The sequence below is a fragment of the Scardinius erythrophthalmus genome, assembly GCF_964197995.2.
Source record: "Scardinius erythrophthalmus genome assembly, chromosome: 5".
Lineage (NCBI taxonomy): Eukaryota > Metazoa > Chordata > Actinopteri > Cypriniformes > Leuciscidae > Scardinius > Scardinius erythrophthalmus.
The window spans coordinates 25,708,390-25,731,037 of NC_138225.1; the positions used below are offsets into that span (position 1 = coordinate 25,708,390).

A 22,648-nucleotide genomic window follows, 5' to 3' on the forward strand; every position below is an offset into this window, starting at 1 on the left:
TGGCTGCTTGCTTATGTGGATAGCCAACTCCTCTCCTCTCTCTGTGCAGTACAAGACTAATGTAATTATACACAATGTTACCATGACACTGACACACACATGCCTACACACAGTATAACTGCATCAGTAATCATCACACAGTAGGTAAGAGCCGTACAAAAACACAATAATTTAAATTACAGTTTAAGTAGGTGCTCTATCAAAATTGATTGGACACCAAGCCTTTAAATGTTGGTTGTAAATCGTTTCCTTTCCCTTTTTCCGTTTTCACACCCCTAGTCTCTGAGTCACATGGCGGAGGTGAAATGATGGAATGTGCAGGAGGAGGGGAGGGGGGAGGGAATCAACCCGAAATATTAATCAAATAAATGCAGCACTCAGAGTCATGTGGCCGCACTGATGGACAGTGCAAGGAATGAGGAAAGAGATGGGAGACATAAGAAAATGAACTGAATGAAATATAAGTGCATGACAGGTTGTGATGGAGCCAATCTTTTAAATATGTGGGTGCACGCTCCAGAGATTGGATAATACCTTTATTTAGAACATGCCGTTTTCCCCCTAAATAGTATAAAATAAAAAAGCTATCACTTTACATTGTAAAAAGTGATGGCCTGCAATGTTTAACTTAAACCTTCATTTACTCACCCTCATGTCGTTCCAAACCTGCATGTCTTTCTGTCTTCAGTGGAACATAAAAGAATATATTTTGAGAAATGTCTCAGCATATTTTGTTCATTAAATGGAAGTCATCAAAACTGTTTAGTTACCAACATTCTTCAAAATGAAGAGAGAAAGTCATGAGGGTGAGTAAATAATGACATAATTTTCATTTTTGGTTGAACTGTCCCTAAGGAGCTATTTTTTATGTGTTGATTCAGTGATGTCAAATAATATTGTATAATATACTATATGATGTTAAAATAATGTTAATTGAAATGCTGCATTCTGACCAGTCAATCCCAGCATTCAGCGGTCAGATGTTTCCAAATATTCTGCTTTGTCCATGGCAATGGTGTATATACAAACCGTTCTTCCGGATACCTGAAAAAGGCACTACATTCTTGTTTTTTTTCGTATCACACAGTGCTCTGTTCTGTTTCACACAAACACAACTGTTGTCATCTTGCGTCTCAGTTATTGATTGTAGTGAAAATTCCCTCAAAGGACTACTACTGTAATGTTGTCGTAGTGCTCATCTAATTGTTTTGTATATTTTTTTGTAGCTGAACCTTTAACATAACATACAGCTTTGCAACTCAAATACATTTTGCAATACATTTTCCCTTACTTTAATTACATGTTGTTGGTTAATCTAAAATGTGCTTCAAAATATTTTTTTCAGCCAACATTCTAAAGCCTGATACCCGTTCGGGCTTGGATAGATGACGGTAAGAAAAAGGATGAAGAACTGAAGAGCTGACCAAAATAATAGAATGCGAGAGATGGGGTTAGGCACCGCAGAATCACAATTCCCCATTAATAGTCTGACACTACAGTAAATACAAGCCAAAATAATCAAAAGGGTTCAGAAAGTGCAGAAGTGTCGTTATTATTAATGTGTACATGCTGTGGGACAGAATAAGAGAAGGTTAAAACCTGTTTGCCTCCTGCAGCACAGATAACCTGAACAGCAGCACAAGTGAAACAGTCAGCAGAGCAGAGGAGAACAAGAGAAAGAAGAGGGGAGGAGGGGAGAGGAGAGCAGGTCCGGGATGGAGGGAGGGTGGGTGGCATGCTTATGGCATGTGACAGAGGGAAAGAGAGAGAGAGGAGGAGGAGGAGCAGAGGGAAAGGTATCATCAGCAGCAACAGCAGTGCAGCACAAAGACGAAAGGAACGGGGAAGGTGTGGAGAGAGAGAGAGAGAGAGAGAGAGAGAGAGAGAGAGAGAGAGAGAGAGAGAGAGAGAGAGAGAGAGAGAGAGAAAGAGAGAGAGAGAGAAGAGAGGCTGAGGTTTGAGGAAGATTGAGCCGCAGACATGACCACGAGCTCATCACTCAACCGGACATAACCTTGACGATCCTCGTCTGCTGCTGCTGCTGCCGCCGCCACACACTGGAGCACAGGCGATAGTGTGTGTGTGTGTGTGTGTGTGTGAAGGTGCGCTCAGGCGTTGCTATGAGATTCAGAGAGCTGCATCTTCATCCGTGTGCTCCTGCATGTGTGTTCCTTTAGCGTTCAGCTCAACGAATGGGAAAAGAGAGTCTGCAGTGACCGTCAAGTGAGTGAGTGTGTGTGAGTGTGCATGTGGAGGAAAGGGTAGAAAAGGTCAGACAGGTGTAGAGAGTGTGTATTTGTAGCACAGGGTGAGATGCAAGAGCAGGTAGGGGGTCCTACGCCCTGAGAAGAGAGAAAAAGCAGTGAATGTGGACAGTGTGTGTGTGTGCGACTGAGAGATGCAGTATGGTTGAAGTCTCTGTGTCTCAGCATCATCAGATTTTCTGCTGCAGATGCTACACTAGCTCATCTCCGCACTAGAGCGCTACCCTGACACACACACACACACACACGGACGGTCGCACGGACGGACGCACACAGCTGCGGCTTTCAAGAGGAGCCCGAGATATCCGTTCAAAGGTCAACAGGGGGACACTGGAAGAGTTGCCGAGGGCAGAGGTCGTGACAATACCTGAAGGTCAGAGGTGGAGTGAGAGCAAAAAGCACGGCATCATGGGCGAGTGGACTATACTGGAGAGATTGCTGGAGGCTGCGGTACAGCAGCACTCTACTATGATCGGCAGGTAAGAGCTGTAGTGCAGCACACACACACACCTCACAGAAGGACTGTGTGCATGTGTGGCGGCTCGGGAGTGAGCAATTCAAATATGCTGATAACACTTTATATATTAAGGTTCAAATAGTTTAGATTAGTAAATGCATTAGGTCAACCTAGGTGAATGGTAATTTGTACAAACACATTTTGTAAACATTTTAACAAGATGTATAAATTAACATAGGTAATCTATCTATCTATCAAAATTCTTTCAATCAGCAAAGATGCATTAAATTGATCAAATCAAAAGTGACAGTAAAGACTTTTACATTGTTACAAAAAAATCTATTTCAAATAATTGCTGTTCTTTTGGACTTTATATTCATCATAGAATCCTAAAAATACAGCTTTGCATCACAAAGCAAAAATCACATTTTAAAATACATTACCATATAAAACAGTTATTATAAATTGTAACAATATTTTACAATATTATTGTTTTACTGTATGTTTGATCGCATAAATGCATCATTGGTGAGCATCATAGACTTAAATACAAAAAAAAAATGATTGGTAATTTTAGAGTGTAGCCTATGCATTCCTCTCCGTCTCTCTCTCTTTGATGCAAAGTAAATGGTCAGTAATCAATAAGCTGCATTATGGGCCTTAAAGACTCAGACCAAGAGATTTGCTATTAATTGAAATTACAGTTATGGCTCCTGAAAATGAATGGTTGATATTAAGCATATTAAAAAGGTTTAGGAAGAATATTACACTCCCATTAACACAAACATGCACCCACCTACACTAACCGTGTGTCATGAAGGCATGTTGAGATTGGTAGCCTAAAGTGTGTGCACCTTTGTGTGTGTGTGTGTGTGTGTGTGTGTGTGTGTGTGTGTGTGTGTGTCATAATTGAGTAAGCACTACTCTCTGCTGTGCTCATTAACCTTAACTGCAGGTAGCCCCACATCAAGGGCACGTCCTTCTCCCGTCTGAGAGAGGATGTGTGTGTGGGTTGTGGCACAGAGGGCATGTTAGTGGGCAGCACACACTCAAGCTTATATATTTCATTTCTACGCAGACATACTGAAAATAACATTCTGCGGTTTTGAGAAGAACGTTCATATAATCTAGTCAATTACAACACAAGGATATATAAACAGACACTTTACTTTTAGTTTTTAATTAAATAAGTATTTTAATAAGTAAAGTATTTTTCAATCTTGTGCTTTTTTAGTCAGTATTGTTTTTTTTTTTAAATGTGTTAGCGTCTCGAGAGATGACTTTAGGTGTTTTTCATTTAATGAAACTTCAGCCTGTAAAAGAACACTGATTTCACCTCAGGTGATGTAATAAACTTCCATCAGTCCAGCACTGCTTTAACCAGCAGTCAATCACTTCACATCAATCGATCACAAAACCTCTGACACAAACTGGGACGCAGACTTGCCTTCATTTAATGAATCCTTAATGTGGGGTTGTCTTGAGGTTAGCTAACTGTTTAATATATTATGTAACGCTTTATGTGAGGGAAATGCAAACACTCACACACAGACATATAGCCATTTGTTATTCTCATCATCATGATGGGAACTTTCTATTGATTTTTTTTTTTTTTTTATGTTTTCTATCCTTTAACCTTACACCTAACTCACCTTTCCGGATGGTTTAATTTTCATCACAACATTATAGAGTGGGTTTATTAAGCCATTTTTGGCACTCTAGGGTTTTTGACTAAATTTTAAAGAACCTTTATTACAAAAAGGCTCTACCTAGGGAGAAATGTCTAAAATGATTGCATAATACTTTCATGTTTAACCAGGTATTTCATTTTTTTCTAGTGATACAGTATGTCTACAAGCTGATTAGTTCATAAAATATAGTTAAAATTAAAAATGAATTATAACCACATTTATAAAATAATCTCATAATGGGAACCTCTAAAAGGTTCAATGAATCGCCTGACAGAACCCTTTAAGGTTCTATACAGAACCTTTTCATCTAAGAGTGCTCTCAAAATGAAGAGGATTTCTGTTCTTACTGTTTACATGTGGGGAACATTTGATCTACACAATGTAGGCAAAACTTGACCCACTTACACACAAATAGATTGAGGCAAATGCACACAAAATCACTTATTTTTCACATACTGGAGCTGTTTTGGAATCTGCATGGCAGTGTTGTGTTGTTGAAAACACGTGCTGCTGATGTATGTGTCTCTCAGTGTGAGGTAATCTGCGTATTCTTCTCTCTGTTCCTTTGAGGTCTGATCAAGCTCTTGAGGCCGGAATCATAGCGACAGAATGAATAAATGAATGAACAGATGAATAAATCCTCTACTATCATTCATCAGCTGCTGCAATCCCTCCCTCCCTCAGAACACACATAAAGACAAACACACCGCAGCTCAGCCAAGTTCAGTCCCAGGCTTTATGATTACACACAGACACACACACACACACACACACACTATTCTCTTTCTTGCAGGGAGAGAGTCTAAATGGAACTGATCTGATCCTAGCAAAAACACTTGTATGTGCGGTTGTATGTCTGTGCTTGTAATTGATAGATGATCTGTTGTAGTTTCAACCAGTCAATATTTTCGAATGGTCACAACAACACTGTAATCTACACCGTTCTCCATTTACTGTTTGGTCAGGACAACATTTGGGTCAGCACACACACACATACGCACACACACACACGTTGTTTTTTCATGCTTTATGGGGAAATTACACAGACATGATTGTACAAACAATCACAACGTAGTCGTAGAGAGTACCTGAACCATACCATAACAACATCCCTGTATTCTATAGTCAGCGGCTATATCTGTGCTGAAATCTACTATATTCTTTCACAGATTAAATATAGAATCATCAATCTCTCAGTCTTTCATAATCTCTTGCCACACACACACACACACACACACATGCACACGCACACACCTCCTGTGCTAATACAGATGATTAAGTGGCACCTGTGAGATGGAAGTAGAGAGAGTAGCGTGCTCATATCACTCAATCTTTATTGCAGTGCTAGAGAGAAAGGGAAATAAACAAGCCCCATATCTCCAACATTAACATTAGCTCATAAATTAATTACTTAGCAATATCATTAGTCCCATTCCTAAATTAAAAAAATTAGTATTTGTACAATTTAAAAGCTTGGGGTCTATAAGTAAAAAAAAACCACACACACACACACACACACACACACAAAAAAAAAACGTTTATTCTGCAAAGACACGTTAAATAAAAAGTGACGGTAAAGAAAACAAAGTAAACAAAAAATCTATTTCATATACATGCTGTTCTTTTAAAGTTTTACAGCAAAATTGATAATTATTATGTCAATGTGATGTTTCTTGAGCACCAAATCAGCATATTAGAATGATTTCTCTGATTTCTGAAGGATCACGTGACACTGAATACTGGAGTAATGCTGCTGAAAATTCAGCTTTGCATCACAGGAATAAATTGCATTTTACAGTAGGCTATATTAAAATGTAAAGCAGTTGATACACGGTAACACTAGGATTTTCCGTCATTAATGAATAACTAACAAATGACAAACACAATATTAAAATTCTAGTAACTATTCACTATAGCTAATTAGTAAGTACTATTTTTAACCTTTATATTATAATTAAGCATACATCATTTTTATTATCATTTATATGAACCTGTAAATTGTAGTTCAACCGAGTGCTATTACTTACTAATTCGTTATTTAGAATTTCTTGTTATTATAGAATGTCAACATTGTGTTGATCATTTGTCCCTGTGTAGTTATACATTAATGACAGAACAGTGTGCTAAAGTGTTACCCAAAAATTCATACATTCCCTGGAAATTTAATGGCGTTGCAGTTTCTAGCAGCACACTCTAACTCTTTATAGTGAAAACTATCACTGCGCAGCCCTTCTTTCTCTCTTATGGTACCACACACACTGTGAGTGTGTAGATCAGAATGCTTTGATTAAGTCTGTGAACAAATTGTTTTTCTGAAGTCATAGTCCACACGTACAGCTAACATTACCCTACATTTTCTCATCCTTTCATCTATTTAGCTGGTTTTGTCTCTCGGGAATTTATGATTTTGCGTTCTTCATTCCTTGTCTTCTTTAATTTTTTCACTCAGGATGTAGGGCATCACTAGTCATGTCTGAGGTAGAAAGTCTTTATTGACACAGAGGAGGAGAAAGTGAGAGAGTTAGTGGAAGAGATAGAGAGCATGAGGTAAATCTCTAGAGTAGTCATTTGCAAACACATATCTGTCCTGGTGTCCTCGTTTTCTATGCTTGAATAAGTGTGTGTGTGTGTGTTTTGTGGTTTATTTAGCTATCCTTTGGAGACACGTGTGTTTACATGAGGTATGTAAATATGATAAAACCTCTCTTTGAGGACATTTGAGGACACCATGATTTGGAAAATCAATTCATAAGGTTTTTTTTTTATCCCAAAATTTAAAAAAATAAAATAAAATAAAATAAAAAATAATTCAATTAATTCAATTAAAAGAGTAGGGCTAGGGTTACAGTAACAGGTAGCTTTTATATAAAAACGAAAGAATGATGCCCTCATTTTGATCATTTTAAATGCACAGCCATATGTGTTTGTCTCTATATGTGTGTGATTAATTGAAAATCCTAAACGTTTCACACCCATATTCGGCACATCAGAGCTCTATCTGTGGAGAGGCAGGGGGACTGGGACGCATGACACAGGCCCAGCTGTATACATGGCTGTTATAAATGCTTTCTTACCAGGGACAATGTTTATTTGAAGAGCGAAATGTGTGTTTTGATTTGTGGGGAAAGAGAGAAGATGCAAGATGGACAGAGAATGTGAGCTGAAAATCACTGAGTTCATGAATAATTGATAACCTGTGAGATACTGTTAGTTTTAGTACATTTTCCTTGTTCTTCCGATACATAAAAATAAATACAAAACATTTGGAGTGTTATTTCACTCAAATAAAACTCTGTTTTGTGTGTGTCTAGGCTTATTTGGGAAAGAGAATGCTTATTCTTATTATATCTGCAGGTGTGTCCTCTTGTGTGTTTGCATAAATGCACTGCAAAAAGTGATTTTCCTATTCTGTATTTTTCACCGTTCTAAATCCGATCCGGATGTAGTCTTTGACAAAAACGTGATTTTCTAATTTTTTTACCCACATTAAAGTGTTGATAAAAAAATAATGCATTAAGCTAGAATAAAACTTTTTTTTCTGTTCTTTCTTATGATATATTGCATATTGAGATATTCATACAACAAAATATTCTGGGGACTATGAAACTTTCATGAAAATGGTCAAAAATGCTGGCGGTGGCTGGCAACTTTTTTCAAAAACTGGTGGGGAAAGAGTTAATATTTCATGTTGCATCTCAAGTAAATGCTAAGAATGTTTAGATTGTAGCCTACTGGGAAACAAGACCAAAAAAAAAAAAACGTTTTGTAATTATAATGAGAAACGCACATATATGGCTTAAAAAATAATGTGTTTAAAGGTTTGTGTGACTTCAGAAACAACAAAAGAAAGAAAGAAAGCTTGACAGTTTTATGTCTGAACGTACTGTACACACACACACACACACACACGCTCCATTCACTGTAAATTACTCTTCTGCAAACTGACACGCTACACACAATACACACACACACACACACACCAGGTGCTGTAAATGAATCCTTCATGTTTTATTTCATAAATATGCTGTGTTTCTCGGTGCATGCTCTCAGTCGCCTCTCTCCATCTGTCTCTCCGTATCTGTCTATTTGTCTAGTTGCTCCTCAAGTCTGCCTCAGCCCATCTGTCTGTGTCCTCTTCCCTCCTTCCTTTTCTCATCCTATATCCAAGCTCTTTCTTTCTCTCTCTTTAGTTCACCTTGAGATGTCTCACTTTCTCAGTCCCTATGTGTTTTTCATCATCCTCTAATTCCACACTCATTTTTCCTCTCTTTCTTGGTATGCATGTTTGTGCCTGCCCTGTGCCCTTGGTATGCCTACTTGCTCTCTTTCCCAATATTCCATCAATCATTCCTCCCTCCCTCCTTACCGGTCTCTCTCTCTTACAGTGCAGAGTGCTGAGTGGTTCACTATGTGGTTGCTATAGTAACGGCAGCAGGGAGTGGGGGATGTGCTGCTAATTTAAAGACCCACCACGGCTGTTAGCCATTGATACATTTACGTTAGATTTTTTTGTATTATACTCTAATTATTATAAGTGTTATATAAAGGTAACACCATCTGCCGTTTGAACCGGGGAAAAAATGTCTTGCTGTTATACTACAGAAAATTGTCATTGAGTTTGATCAAGAGTCATAACTGTCCTACTTACCGCAGCGCAAATGTTCACCATATGTCCATTAAAACCACTGCTAACTTCACAGCACTGAGCTAACATTAGCCTTTCTGATTTAGAGCACAAATGATTTCTCATTATTCTTTTCGCATTCATTTTCTCTACAAAAAAATTCAGAAGAAGAATTCTAAGACCACCTCCAGGACCAATCACAACATTATTTGAAGAAAAGAAAAAGTATATGGCATTAAATTACTTACTTTTCATCAAATTATATCAAATATCAAATCCGGTCAATTGTGCTCTATATATTAACATTTAGCGTTGAGCCATCACAATGCTAATAATGTATAAATAGCATGCTAAAGTAACACTGAAAATTTATCAGGAAATCCTTCACCCCTCCAACTCCACATTATAATTAACTAAGTCCAGGAGGGGGAACCTGCGCTTGAGGCTAGAAAGCAAAACCTGTTTGCCTTAATCACTCTCTTTCTTGAGTGTGCCATGGAAGTCTTGTAAAATACAGTAGCCTACCATTCAAGAGTTTGGGTTCACGGGGAGTTAGTATTTTTTTTTTCAGCAGGGATGCATTGAGTTGATCAAAAAATGACAGCAAAAACAGTTATAATGTCACAAAAATTTGATTTCAAATAAATGCTGTTCTTTTGAACTTTCTAGAATCACGAAAAAACTCTATTGCATTTACACAAAAATATTAAGCTGAACAACTGTTTTTTTTTGTTTTTTTTTAAATTGATGATAACAAGAAATCTTTCTTGAGCACCACATCAACATATCAGAATGATTTCTGAAGGATCATGTGACACTCAAGACTGGAGTAATGATGCTGAAAATTCAGCTTTGACATCACATTTAAAATATCACAATTGAAAACAGTCATTTTTAGACTTCTTTCAAAAACATTAGAAAATCTTACCGACCCCAAACTTTTAAACATTAGTGTTGTATGTATATCTTGTACATCTTAATATGCCAACTGAATCACAACAATGTAAATATTCATACTTATTTATTTATCTCCACAAAAACAAGGCTAGTCCACATCGTTTCTACAAATTTACTGTAGAATGGCACAATTTTAAGTTACAAGGACAGTCTGAAAGAGTTCTACTCTGCTAGAGTTCTTACTAGATCAAGAAAATATGATCATATAACACCAATTTGATCATCACTGCATTGGTTACCTATAAAGTTCCGTATTAATTACAAGGTATTGCTACTGACTTTTTAAGATCACTAAATTCGAGGCTTTTGGTCATACATAGGATATCCAGATCCACCAAAGGAGGGAGAGCATTTTCACATTTAGCTCCAAAACTCTGGAATAGTCTTCCTGATACTGTTCGTTGCTCAGACTCGCTCTCCCAGTTTAAAACTAGATTAAAGACGCATCTCTTCAGCCAGGCATTCATATAATACTTTCAATCTTACAGTTAAATCCGACCTTATAAACGCCAGAGGAGAACTGGCCCCCGAATGAGCCTGGGTTCTCCCAAGTTTTTTTTTTTCTCCATTAGGTCACCTGACGGGGTTTTTCGGTTCCTTACCACTGTTGCCTTTGGCTTGCTCAGTTGGGGATATTTGGGGATATTTAATTTAATTAATCAATCAACAATACTATTGATCAGCATTACCAAACGTGGACGTTTTCCACTAGAAACAAACATTGATGTATTATTTTAATTTAATACTGTGAAGCTGCTTTGATACAATCTGTATTTTGAAAAGCGCTATATAAATAAACTTGACTTGACTTGAAACCTGCTCAAGGACACATACTGGTTATAATTCAAGTATCGCCCCATGCAACCTTTTTCTTACTAGCCCAGATCTTCAACCACTAAACTACACCATCCAATATGCTAAAAATAAGCTGAGGGACTTGGACTGAGGGCTATATGAGAGCCATTGCTGCAGGGTAATAGCTTAACACAGTCGATCGGGCCTCAAAGAAGTACATCATGATTATAAGTCTTATAAAATACTGAATGCAAAATACTAGTTCTCACGATGTATGTGTGTGTGTGTAAGAAAATGTATGTCCTCATGAATTGAGACCAGCCTGCAATGGAATAACGTCATGGCTGGTTCTAGAGCAAGGTTATTGTGAGTGAAGGATGGTCTCAAGTGTGTGTGTGTGTGTGTGTGTGTGTGTGTGTGTGTGTGTGTATAGGTGTGTGCAAGGATGAGAGCTAGACAGACTGAGGAACATTTGTGTGCTCAAGCTGCATCTGTTGAGAGAGTGAGAGAGAGAGCGAGAGAGAGTGTGCGTAAGACAGAAGGATGGAGATGTTTCGCTCTAAATGGCACACTGACAGGAGACCCGGCTATGCGTAAAGCTTCAAGGTGTTTCTCATCAGGACACTCACACTGTGTGTTACAGTATATGTCACATTCCTGCATGTGTGATTGTAGGACTGGTGTCTGAACTTTGATCAAGCACATTGATCACTATGATCAAATGAGTCTGTGCTTTTGTCTAGATTTGTGTGTGTGTGTTTGTATGAATCTCCATTTATTTTTCCACTGAGTACAGATTTAAACTTGCAAAAATCTGATAAGAGAGCAGAGGTGGGGATATAAATGCAAACATGCACAGTCGTCCCAACACAAACTCTGCTGGCCTTGATGCAGTATGCCCCAGTTATCATCATCATCAGGGAACATATGCCTGCACACACACCCACACGTGAATGAATGTTGAAACATGAAAGGTGTTCATGAATGGCCAACACAGATATTTTCAATATTCCAGTACATTCTTAAAGATGAAATTTCTGTGACACTAGCATTTAGCACCAAAAATATTAGGTGTGTTCTACTTCGACTGCAGCCGTCAATATGGACACTTTTTTGCTTCCTGTAGCGACGCTCGCATGTGTTTGCTTGCTTTATTGCAGACGAAGTGGATAAAATGTAGTATTTGTCAAATAACAGACATTAACAAGTTTCAAAAGAAACAGCCAATAGGCTACTATCTAAATATAGATTAAGTAGGGTTTATCTTATTATTTTGACATTCCCTACAAAATATAACATTAAAATCACATGAAAAGATCATACAAGAGTTTTTATACCATTTACCGGTGAGTCCAACATTGGCATCGGACAAAATTTCAAATCGACATGCACTGCTTGAATTCAAACACACTGCATGAATTTCACACCTAATGACTTTTTTTTCAGACAGGTTACTCATCCTCAATTGGTTGTACAAACAGATAGTCCCGCCCCCAATCTCACGCCACTGGTTAAACTAGTGTAACAATGTCGGGCTGGTATTTTTTGTGTAAACGTGTTTACGTAAAAAGGTTTTTTTTAGGGAATATAGGAATGGTTTAAAGTTTTTGTTTCATATTAAGCTGAAATAGACAAATGTTTTTTTAACTTAAAAAAAATTAAACATTTCAGCTTTAAATCAGTATATCAGGTCATTTAGAAAGGCGGCTAAATGCCTGTTTACCTCTGCTTCTTACAGCAATTACTCACTATTTTGTCATTTTGTGCACATGTGTCTGCATTTGTGAAATAGAGGGGAAAAAGCAATTTAACAATGTGTTGTTTGTCAGTCCTCCTCAAAATGAAATAAACTCTAATCCTTTTTTCTTCTCGCTTTTTCTTCCTTCCTCTCTTCAATCCTGTCTCTATCACTGCCTTCCTCTTCCTTGCCTCTTTGTGTCTCTTCCTTTCTCTCCCCCAAAGGATCCTGCTGACAGTAGTGGTGATATTCCGGATCCTGATCGTGGGTATAGTGGGAGAGAAGGTGTATGAGGACGAACAGATTATGTTTATTTGTAACACGCTGCAGCCAGGTTGCAACCAGGCCTGCTACGATAAAGCCTTCCCCATCTCCCATATCCGTTACTGGGTTTTCCAGATCATCTTGGTGTGCACGCCCAGCCTCTGTTTCATCACTTACTCAGTGCACCAGTCTGCCAAGCACAAAGATCGCAGTTACACCCTCCTGCACGGCCCTTACATCGACCACGGACATGGACACAACCGCAAGCTCCGCAACATCAACGGTATCCTGGTGCACCCGGAAAGTAAAGACGACCGTGACTGTCTGGATTTGAAAGACATCCCCAACATTCCGCAGGGGGTCACGTACTCCAAAAGTGCCAAGATGCGTCAACAGGAGGGCATCTCCCGTTTCTACGTCATACAGGTGGTGTTCCGGAACGTTCTGGAAATTGGCTTTCTTGCCGGCCAGTACTTCCTGTACGGATTCAATGTTCCCGCCATGTTTGAGTGCGATCGCTACCCCTGCGTGAAGGAGGTCGAATGCTACGTGTCACGTCCCACGGAGAAGACAGTTTTCCTGGTGTTTATGTTCGCTGTTAGCGGGATCTGCGTGGTCCTAAACTTGGCCGAGCTCAACCATCTGGGCTGGCGGAAGATTAAGGCGGCGATCCGTGGCGTCCAGGCTCGCAGAAAGTCCATTTGTGAGATCCGGAAAAAGGATGTGTCCCACCTCTCATCTGTGCCCAACCTGGGCCGCACCCAGTCTAGCGAATCAGCCTATGTCTGACAGCGAATAGGGGAGGGGCTTAGACGAGGTTGGGTGTGGCTGATGAGGCGACGGCCACGCCCTGTGCTGCATACTTGACACTGCTAATTTTATGCATAGATCGGACAGGGTGAGCGAGGGGTAGGGTGAAAATAAAAAAGCAAATGAACCAGTGAGGACTGTAGAAAATCAGATTTAGGATTCTAAACTTTATGGAGAATACTGCTTTTTCAGACTTTAATGATGAATGCTGGGGAACAGAACAAGGGCTCATACTTGGTACACAAACACATTTACACCGCAAACACACACACACACACACACATACTGATATCCCTGAGCCCCGCTGAACAACAAAAGTCTTCCAACAGAAAAAGAGAAATTTAAGAAACAAAATTTAATTGCTTGCTGTCAAAAGAGGTGGAGGGATAAAGCAAGAGGACTGCTCAGCATGTGACTCAGAAGCATTGTAAAATATGAACAGTTTTCTCCAGGGTCAACGCTGAGACATCCCTCATGTTTTGAACAGCCAGAAAGAGAAAAAAGGAGGACAAACAAAAGAGTATAAAAATTTACCTCAGCACAGACTCCTCTATGCCTCTCCCCCACTTGCTTTCTTTCATTTCTTTCTTTCTGCATAGTTTTATAGATATAGCTATTAAGTATACAAGGCAAGAAGAGAAAACGAACATTCATCTTCTGATAAGTCACCCCCACGTTTGCTGGGAGCTAAAAGAGATGCAAAAATCAACATTGACACACCACAGTCCCCAGTCCAAATTCCTTTGTTTCACCAACCCCCGAATCATTACTGTACATATCTTAGAATACTGATATCGCAACATCCATGTATTTAACACACTGAAGTGTAGCTTTTGCCATTATTTAAAAGGAATTGATTGCCAAAAAGAAAAAAGAAGAAAAAGAAAAAAAAAACAGAAAGAAAGAAAAAACAATAATTGTGTTATTTATCTGCATTTGTTCTGCAATGGACAGGAAAAATTGTGATTTTATACTATGGGCATTTCCAGACAAAGGCATGTTACGATGCATCATTAGAATGGCTAGATAGTGTTACGAGCTGTGTATAGAAACAGACTGTTTCTTTTTTGCACCCAGTATTTTTGAGGTGTATTCTGAAGCATGCGGGAGGAGATCTATAGCTCTATGGGAATGACAGAGAGAGTCTATACTGAGTACGGCTCCAGTGCAGCAATAATATATAGATATATATATAAATTATAAATAAATATATGTCATAAAAATAAATGAATAAACTATTCAAAAAAATCAATGAAATATAGTAGCATAAAGAGTTCTTCTTTACTTGTTTGTGTGCTGATATACATGAATTTCCATCCAAGTAAGCATGTTGTTGGAGGGGTTTTATCCAGACTGCAATCACTGCAGGGATGAAGGCAGTGAAAGCATAAATCACAGACTCTCTCAAACCAATACACAGCACTGCTCACCTGCATAGCCTAGATGTTCTCTTAACCACAGAGAGGAAGTGTGTGTGTGTGTGTGTGTGTGTGTGTGTGTGTGTGTGTGTGTGTGTGTGTGTGTGTGTGTGTGTGTGTGTGTGTGTGTGTGTGTGTGTGTGTGTGTTTTTTACCTTGACCCAGTTGGAAAATCATCACACACTAAATAGGCTGAGTTGAGTTTCCATCCAAATGTTTCACAGTTGTAACAGAATTTCTGAAATGTGCAACATTACATGTTTTTATCAACTACACACAATACTTGAAGGACCCTCTTCTGTCACCCATCTTTGTTGTAAGAAAGAGCAGAAACACATGGCCAAACAGTCAAAAACACATTTTTCCATCAGCTCAATGTGCATTTTGACATGAGAAAACCCACCTCAGAGTTTATGTACATATCTAGCTTTTTCATTTAGGATTTCTTAATTTTGATTGTTGGATAGAAACCTAGTGAGTGTTAGCCACGAATAGCCAAACATGATCTTGAATCATTAGCTGTAAAGAGAGTAGCTGCTAAATTAAGACATTCGAAATGAAATGAAAATGAGTGTAGGTAAGACAGTGTAATGGTTGCTAACTAATGTGGAATGAGTCAGAGCTGTTAAACAAGCTAAGTATAGCTCCTATTGTATGTGCTGCTGGCATCTCTATTCATACATGGAATACAAATGATCCTGCACTCCAACTGTGCTTTATTCAGTGCTGTCCTCAAAGTTATTTAAATCATTAATAGTGTTAAATTAATGTTTGGAAATGGGTATTCTATCATATTTATAGTTTTTCCTTTTAGGTGATCGTAGCCATTCTCAGAATTCTAATGAAATGAAATTAAAATCTGAAGGCTAATATACATAGATAATAGATATATAAATATAGATAAGTACCTATATTCCTTTCTTTTCTATCTTTTCTCATATCATTTGATCATTATTGAAGTCCACAAAAAGTTAAGGCTTTGGTCATATTATGCATTATGCACGCACGCACACACGCACACACACACATCCTCATTAGCTGCTTTATATGACCCTCAATAGACACATTTTTATACTGTACAAACTGTATTTTCTATCCTCTACACTAACCCTACCCATCACAGAAAACGTTCTGCTTTTATATTTTCAAATAAGCATATGTTTATTAATCCATTTCCCTCGTGGGGACCGCTGACTCCCCACAATGTAGGTGATCTCAGGTTTGACTATCTTTGTGGGGACATTTGGTCCTCACAACCAGGGCCGGCCCGAGGCATAAGCGAACTAAGCGGCTGCTTGGGGCCCCCTCGCCACCAGGGGGCCCCCAAGCGAGTTTTTTTTTTTTTTTTTTTTTTTTTTTTTTTTTTTACATATTAATTAAATTAAACAAGTGACATAAATTAATGAATGGATTAATAATTCAAGACAAGAATATTCTGATTTCATGATCAATATACCTGCCTACAACTGCTGCTGTGTCTGCCAGTGTTTGAGTCATATGCGCATAACCTCGCGTGCATAGAAAATTCGTGCGCAAAGTCACGGTAATGTTAAGCCATTTCACACAAATTTGATTTGATCAATGATTTATCCTTTAAATTTAATGATATTCAGAACAGAACAAGAATAAAAAAATAACTATAAACAAGCCAAAACGAAATAATTTAAAGCGAAAGTGAAAGCGGATCTCTCTCATTAGAATCAAAATGTTTCAACATTCGCGATGGATTTGGATGGTAAACTATGCTCTATTATAGGCTTCTTTGTACTTCACCCACGTTCCAATATCGAGGGAAAAAAATCATCCTAGTCTTCACAAGCGCAAAAATGTGCTTGAAATCCAATATCGAGGGAAAAAATCATTCTCTTCACATGCGCAAAAATGTGCTTGGAAACATCACAGTGGAGCGGTGCTTAGGCTACGCAGCGCTGAATGGTACGAATTGTAGGCTACTACTGACTATTTAAAAAGAGCAGTGTAATTTTTATATGTTAGGTTGACTATTTTATTATTATATTTTATTACGGCTATAACGAACAGGCTGCGATGTCAAGATTGCAGTGCTGGAATATGTTGTGTGTGTGAGTGTGTGTGTGTGTGTGTGTGTGTGTGTGTGTGTGTGAGGCGCAGGCGCGATCGAACAGTGGAAACATAAACACATACTCCGTCATGTTCATATAAGACATCATTCAAACTGCAAAGGGTTGCAAAACGTTGGAGGATATTTTGCAAATAATTTTTTTTTTAATATGTTTTTTGACAGTTTGTTTTCAGAAGTTTGAAAGAGTTAGTAAAAGAGTAAAGAAAAAGTTAAAACATTTTTATTTAAGTATCTATTTTTTATTAAGTAGGCTATTTATTTTGTATTAATACATAACCTCATTGTATTAATTTATAATGTAACATTATAGAGTGACATTGTGTCAATAATCGTCAAGCACAGGTGACTCCGCGTGGTGGGAGGGGGCCCCCAAATCAAATTCTGCTTAGGGCCCCCAAAAGGCTCGGGCCGGCACTGCTCACAACGAAGGTTAAAGAAGTACACGGGGTAAACAGCGTCTGTCCACTTTCGACCAATTCCATAAGGTAGGCCCAGTCGAAAACGCATTCGACCGGATTGCCATAGGCTACGTTCAGACTATCAGTCCAAATCACAAGAAATACAATTTTTTTTTTATCTGTTTCGAGCCATATTCATATGTGGTTTGAAATTCTATTCAAATCTCATTGAACGGATTTCGCGTGGTTTAAGTGACTTTCTCACGCCACGTAAAACGTTGCTATAGAAAAACATGCTAAAAGTCGCTGCAGAAACAAGGTTATGTTTTTGCAAAGTGCTGGACGAGCAGAAAACTACAATACAGCCTAATGGAGACATGATTCGAATCCGACAGAGACAACAGTACGGAATAAAGCTGCTCATACCAACCATAGCTTACGGTTCTGCCGCGTCCAGCACGGCGGCTACACATTGTCATGTTGTAAATAAGACAACATCTGTATTGCAAACCCCTCCATGTTGAGGTTGTTGTTGTAGTTATTTTTGCCTTATGCCTACCAACAACGTCATTGCCATAGAAACCATTGCAGATATTTGGAAAACGAAAAAGCTGTATGGACACACAAAACGGATCTGGATAATTGCGAAACACAATGTGGACGTCAATAATTTTAGATCAGATGCCAATCGGATACACAAATAATCGGATTTGGACTGACAGTGTGAACAGCCACAAAAGACTGCCTGCTTTCCGTCTACTGACCTAACGTGTTAATTATTATGGGAAGCATGCTAGACAGACGGGATTTAAACTAAGACCCAAGTTTGGTTTGAAGATGAAAAACATACCAAGCACAATGTTCTCTCACCATTCCTGTTTTCTAACATGCACTCAAAGCAGTTGACGTGGTCTTGCAGCTTTCAGAGCAGAAACAAATGTTTCCGTATGTTTTTCCTGCGACTACGGCGCATTCATATGTAAATAGCTCAAGATTATTTTTGTCCATTACATCAAAAGATCTGAAAAAAAAACACCAACATTAATTTACCCGCCCATAGCCCCTCCCCTTGAAGAAGAAAACAGGACAGAAGTGACACTTCTAAAGTCGTGATTACGAGCTCGTTGCATCCAAATTTTGACTTGAGAGGGCGTCAATGTCCAATTTTTTAACTAGGAAACTAGTATTTACGGTAGCGTCCATATGTGACGAGTTGGGAGTGAGAACGTGTAAAACGTGCGAGAACAAGGTGTAAACGGGTATGTGTCTCCCTCGTCTACTTGTGATCCGATCGACCAAAACGCATCTTAATACCAGGTGTAAACGGAGCCTTTGTTACTTTCATTTCGGCATTATTTATTGTGTTTATTAAGCTGTCTTCCTCCTTTGGTCCCCACATCCTGAATCAAACACACATTCTAACAGAACTCTTCTTTAAATCTGGTTTGTAACTGTAAAACAAATCCAGATCCCAAAAAATAAACTCTGCAATGTGTAGTCAGTGAAATCCTTTTATAGAAATAGTTGTTAAATTCATTTCAAGCTGTGTTTTCTTAGTATAAAATCTACTTTGCATCAACACTGACGACATCAGGTTAGTTTTTGGTGACTAACACCCTTACCAACACATGCATGCTGCTGTGAGCACCAAGTTGTGCTGAGTAACACTTAGAGTTTCAATAATACCAGAAACATCTATTATTTACACTACAACAGTGATACTGCAATCACATCCTCCAGTACACGCCAAATGACTCAGCATTAAAAATGAACTCCTACTGAGAGAGTGAAAGAGTAAGGCGTGTGCTGCTGTAAATGAAATGGAGCGAGTGGTATGTGCATTTGCCTGCTAAACAAGTGAGAATAAAAAATGCACAGCAAAACATGAACCTATCTGACCATTGATCCTGCTGACCTTTGACAGTAAAGCAAAATCTATTTTGGTCTTTAACTGAAAAGCAGTAAAGCAACAGTAAGCAGAAGGAGCAATGGAGACTTGAGCATCAATGTCATTTTGCTTTGGGATTTCCCGATGCTCTCTGACAAAAACTTATACACCCACTTATATATTAAAACTTATAATATACAATATATTATGAACCAGTGCAAAACACACGCGGTGATAAGTGGCAATTAATTTTAATAATAATATAGTTATGAGAGAGAGAGTTGAGTATTTAACAAATATTAATTGTTAACAACAACAACAACAACAATAATAATAATAATAATAATAATAATATAACATTGTCCATTAATGATATACAAATAACTAAACATTGTTAAACCTGGGGAAGAGGTTCACTCATGTCAATAATGTTCGGCTTTAACCGTAATGAAATTAATCTAAAAAAAATCCATTAATGAAAACATCAATGCACTGAGAACCACAGTAAAATGAGAAATCAATATTGAAATCGATAAGTATATTTATACTCATACATAAGAGTACAAACACATACACATACAATGCAGTCTTTTCCACATTTAGATGCAAAATATTAAAAAGAATTTCTCTCTAAGTGATCTGAGAAGAGAAGATTCGCCAGAGACAGAGAGAGAGAGAGAGAGAGAGAGAGAGAGAGAGAGAGAGAGAGAGAGAGAGAGAGAGAGAGAGAGAGAGAGAGAGAGAGAGATGAAGGAAGAAAGAAAAAGAAAGGGAATCAGAAAGAATCACATCAGAGGAAGAAAGCAGACCTAAGTGCTCACAGCTAATCTGCTGCGCTTCAACTCCCAGACAAAACCGCACAGTCATGCATACACACACACGAGCGCTTAACACACTGTCACTTCAGCTTCACAGGTACAGTGCTTTAAGTAATCTAGACTTCTCATGATTTCCCCTCTGACTGCCAGTGTCCTCTTGAGATGGTTTCCTGAATCTCAGTCTGAAGTATAAGCACAATCCCTTTCTACCACACATATTAGAACCTTCAGAATGCCAACACCAGAAATATTTATTCTCTGGTAAAAGAACAACAGAGTGATGAAAGTGTGTTCAGGCTGCTGTATAATAGCAAACAGCATAAAATATTTACCAAGAATGGCAGAGTCTCAGCCCAGCTGTACTTGAGCAGCAGAACCAGACGTTGCGCTCCTTACATGACTCATGTGAATGATAAAGAGAGAGCTGGAGAGAGATTGACTTAGAGAGAGATGATAGATAGAGACAGTAAAGATGCCTGACATTAAGAAAGGGATCTTGAGGCGAAGACTACCATATACATCCATCAACAACACACACATGCGCAAACACCACATATATATTCATTTCAAAACCCCATTAAATCAAAATGAAAGTCTTTATCATCTAGAAGTTATAGTATGCAATGAAAGCCTAATTTGGGATTAAATAAGTGATGAGGCCCATCGAGACTGATTCATTAGCCACTATGTAAATAACTACAAAGTGCAGTGAGTGGTAAAACTATTTGTGCTACATACCAGTGTGTTTATGATTATGATAATAAATCAAAATAATACCAGTTTGTACCATCAAGCAGCATAACATACCATATTTGTAGGGCTAAAATAACTGGAGCCTTGGACATTCAAGCCTAAAATGTGGCCCCTGCTCTTATGGGAAAATAAGGTGACTAGAGTGGCTTAGCTGTTCAGTGCTAGATTGATTTATCAATGGTGCCGAATAACCTGCACATGGACAGGCCATCAAGATGCCCTATTGGCAGGTGCAACTGCAAACAAACATAAACCGAGCAAGGTCACTGCAAGGTAACACGAGGAGTGTTTCTAACACGAGATTTGTGAGCAGTGATGTGATTGGTACGTTTTTGAAGAGTGGACTAATCATGTCCAGTGGATACTAGTCATGTTTAGCTCATTATCAGTCTTAATTAGGTCACTTCTAATCTCAGGGGACCTTAGTTATAATCACCCTGTCAGAAAGAGAGTAATGTGTTTATTTTTTATCATTTAGCTTCTATTGAGGACTAAAGGGTCCATAAAGGTTAGCATAAAATTACTGCAGTTGGTTAGTGGAGAAGATATATAGTACACTGCATATATACGTTTCATGATATTTCTAATGATTTAAATCAACTATTTGGTTAAACTTTATTTTGATATAGTCACTTTAGACATTCTAGTATCAACTTTGCGCAATTACATGTCAACTAACTCTCATTCATTTACAACTTTGTCAACTACTACTCTCATTAGAGCTTTAGTAGACTCTTCTGTTAGGGTTAGTAGAATAAGTTGAGCTGTAGTTGCTAAGTAGATATTAGGCAGACAGTCTACTAATACTCCAATTGACATGTAGTTGCTTTTTGTCAGTAGAATGTCTACAGTGGACTATAGAAATAAAGTGATACCAACTGTTTTAATGAACATTAAGATAAATTAAAGTCTCATTAAAGGGATATTCCACTTTAAAATGAAAATTCTGTCATCATATACTCACCCTCATGTTGTTTCAATCCTTTATGAATTTCTTTCTTCTGCTGAACAGAAAGGAAGATATTTAGAAGAATGTCAGTAACCAGACAGTTTCTGGTCTCATTGCCTTCCATAGTATATAATTTTTCCTACTATGGAAGTCAATGAGACCAGAAACTGTCTGGTTACTGACATTCTTCTAAATATCTTCCTTTCTGTTCAGCAGAAGAAAGAAATTCATACAGGTTTGAAATAACATGAGGGTGAGTATATGATGACAGAATTTTCATTTTAAAGTGGAGTATCCCTTTAAGGTTCCAGGGGTAGAAAATAAAAGAGGAGCCAAAATTTAACAAATGCAAATGCTGGGTATGGAATAGATCAAATTAATACATTTTACAAAGATTTGTGTGAGCTTATGTGGTTCACAAGTAGGGAATAGGGGTGTGTGTTATGTACTATGTTGTGTTATGTGTTATGTTATGTTGTGAGTTACAATTACAATTACAAACACGAGTTAACGTATTTAATAAGGTTAGAAAGAAAAGCACATATAAAAGGTAAAAATGGCCCTGAAAATCAATTTAAGGCAGTAAATATCGGTCCATAATGGAAAAGTTATTTTCTGTCACTGCTGTGAACTGACCACAGCGCAGAAAATGAAGAATATGAAAAGTTTCAGTCTTTGCTGTCCACGACCAGTCAAAATCATCCAAGGTACCAGCACAAAAAC

At 38.1% G+C, this 22,648-nt stretch overlaps 1 protein-coding gene across 1 annotated transcript; it reads left to right on the forward strand.

Annotated features, from left to right (window-relative positions):
- Positions 1 to 2,672: 2,672 nt before the first annotated feature.
- gjd1a (gap junction protein delta 1a) lies at positions 2,673 to 13,579 on the forward strand (the record flags this gene model as incomplete). The annotated part of the gene is made up of 2 exons (XM_081367316.1): positions 2,673 to 2,743; positions 12,751 to 13,579. The coding sequence occupies 2 exons, from the start codon at positions 2,673 to 2,675 to the stop codon at positions 13,577 to 13,579; spliced, it is 900 nt and encodes a 299-aa protein (XP_081223442.1).
- Between the last annotated feature and the right edge of the window lie 9,069 nt (positions 13,580 to 22,648).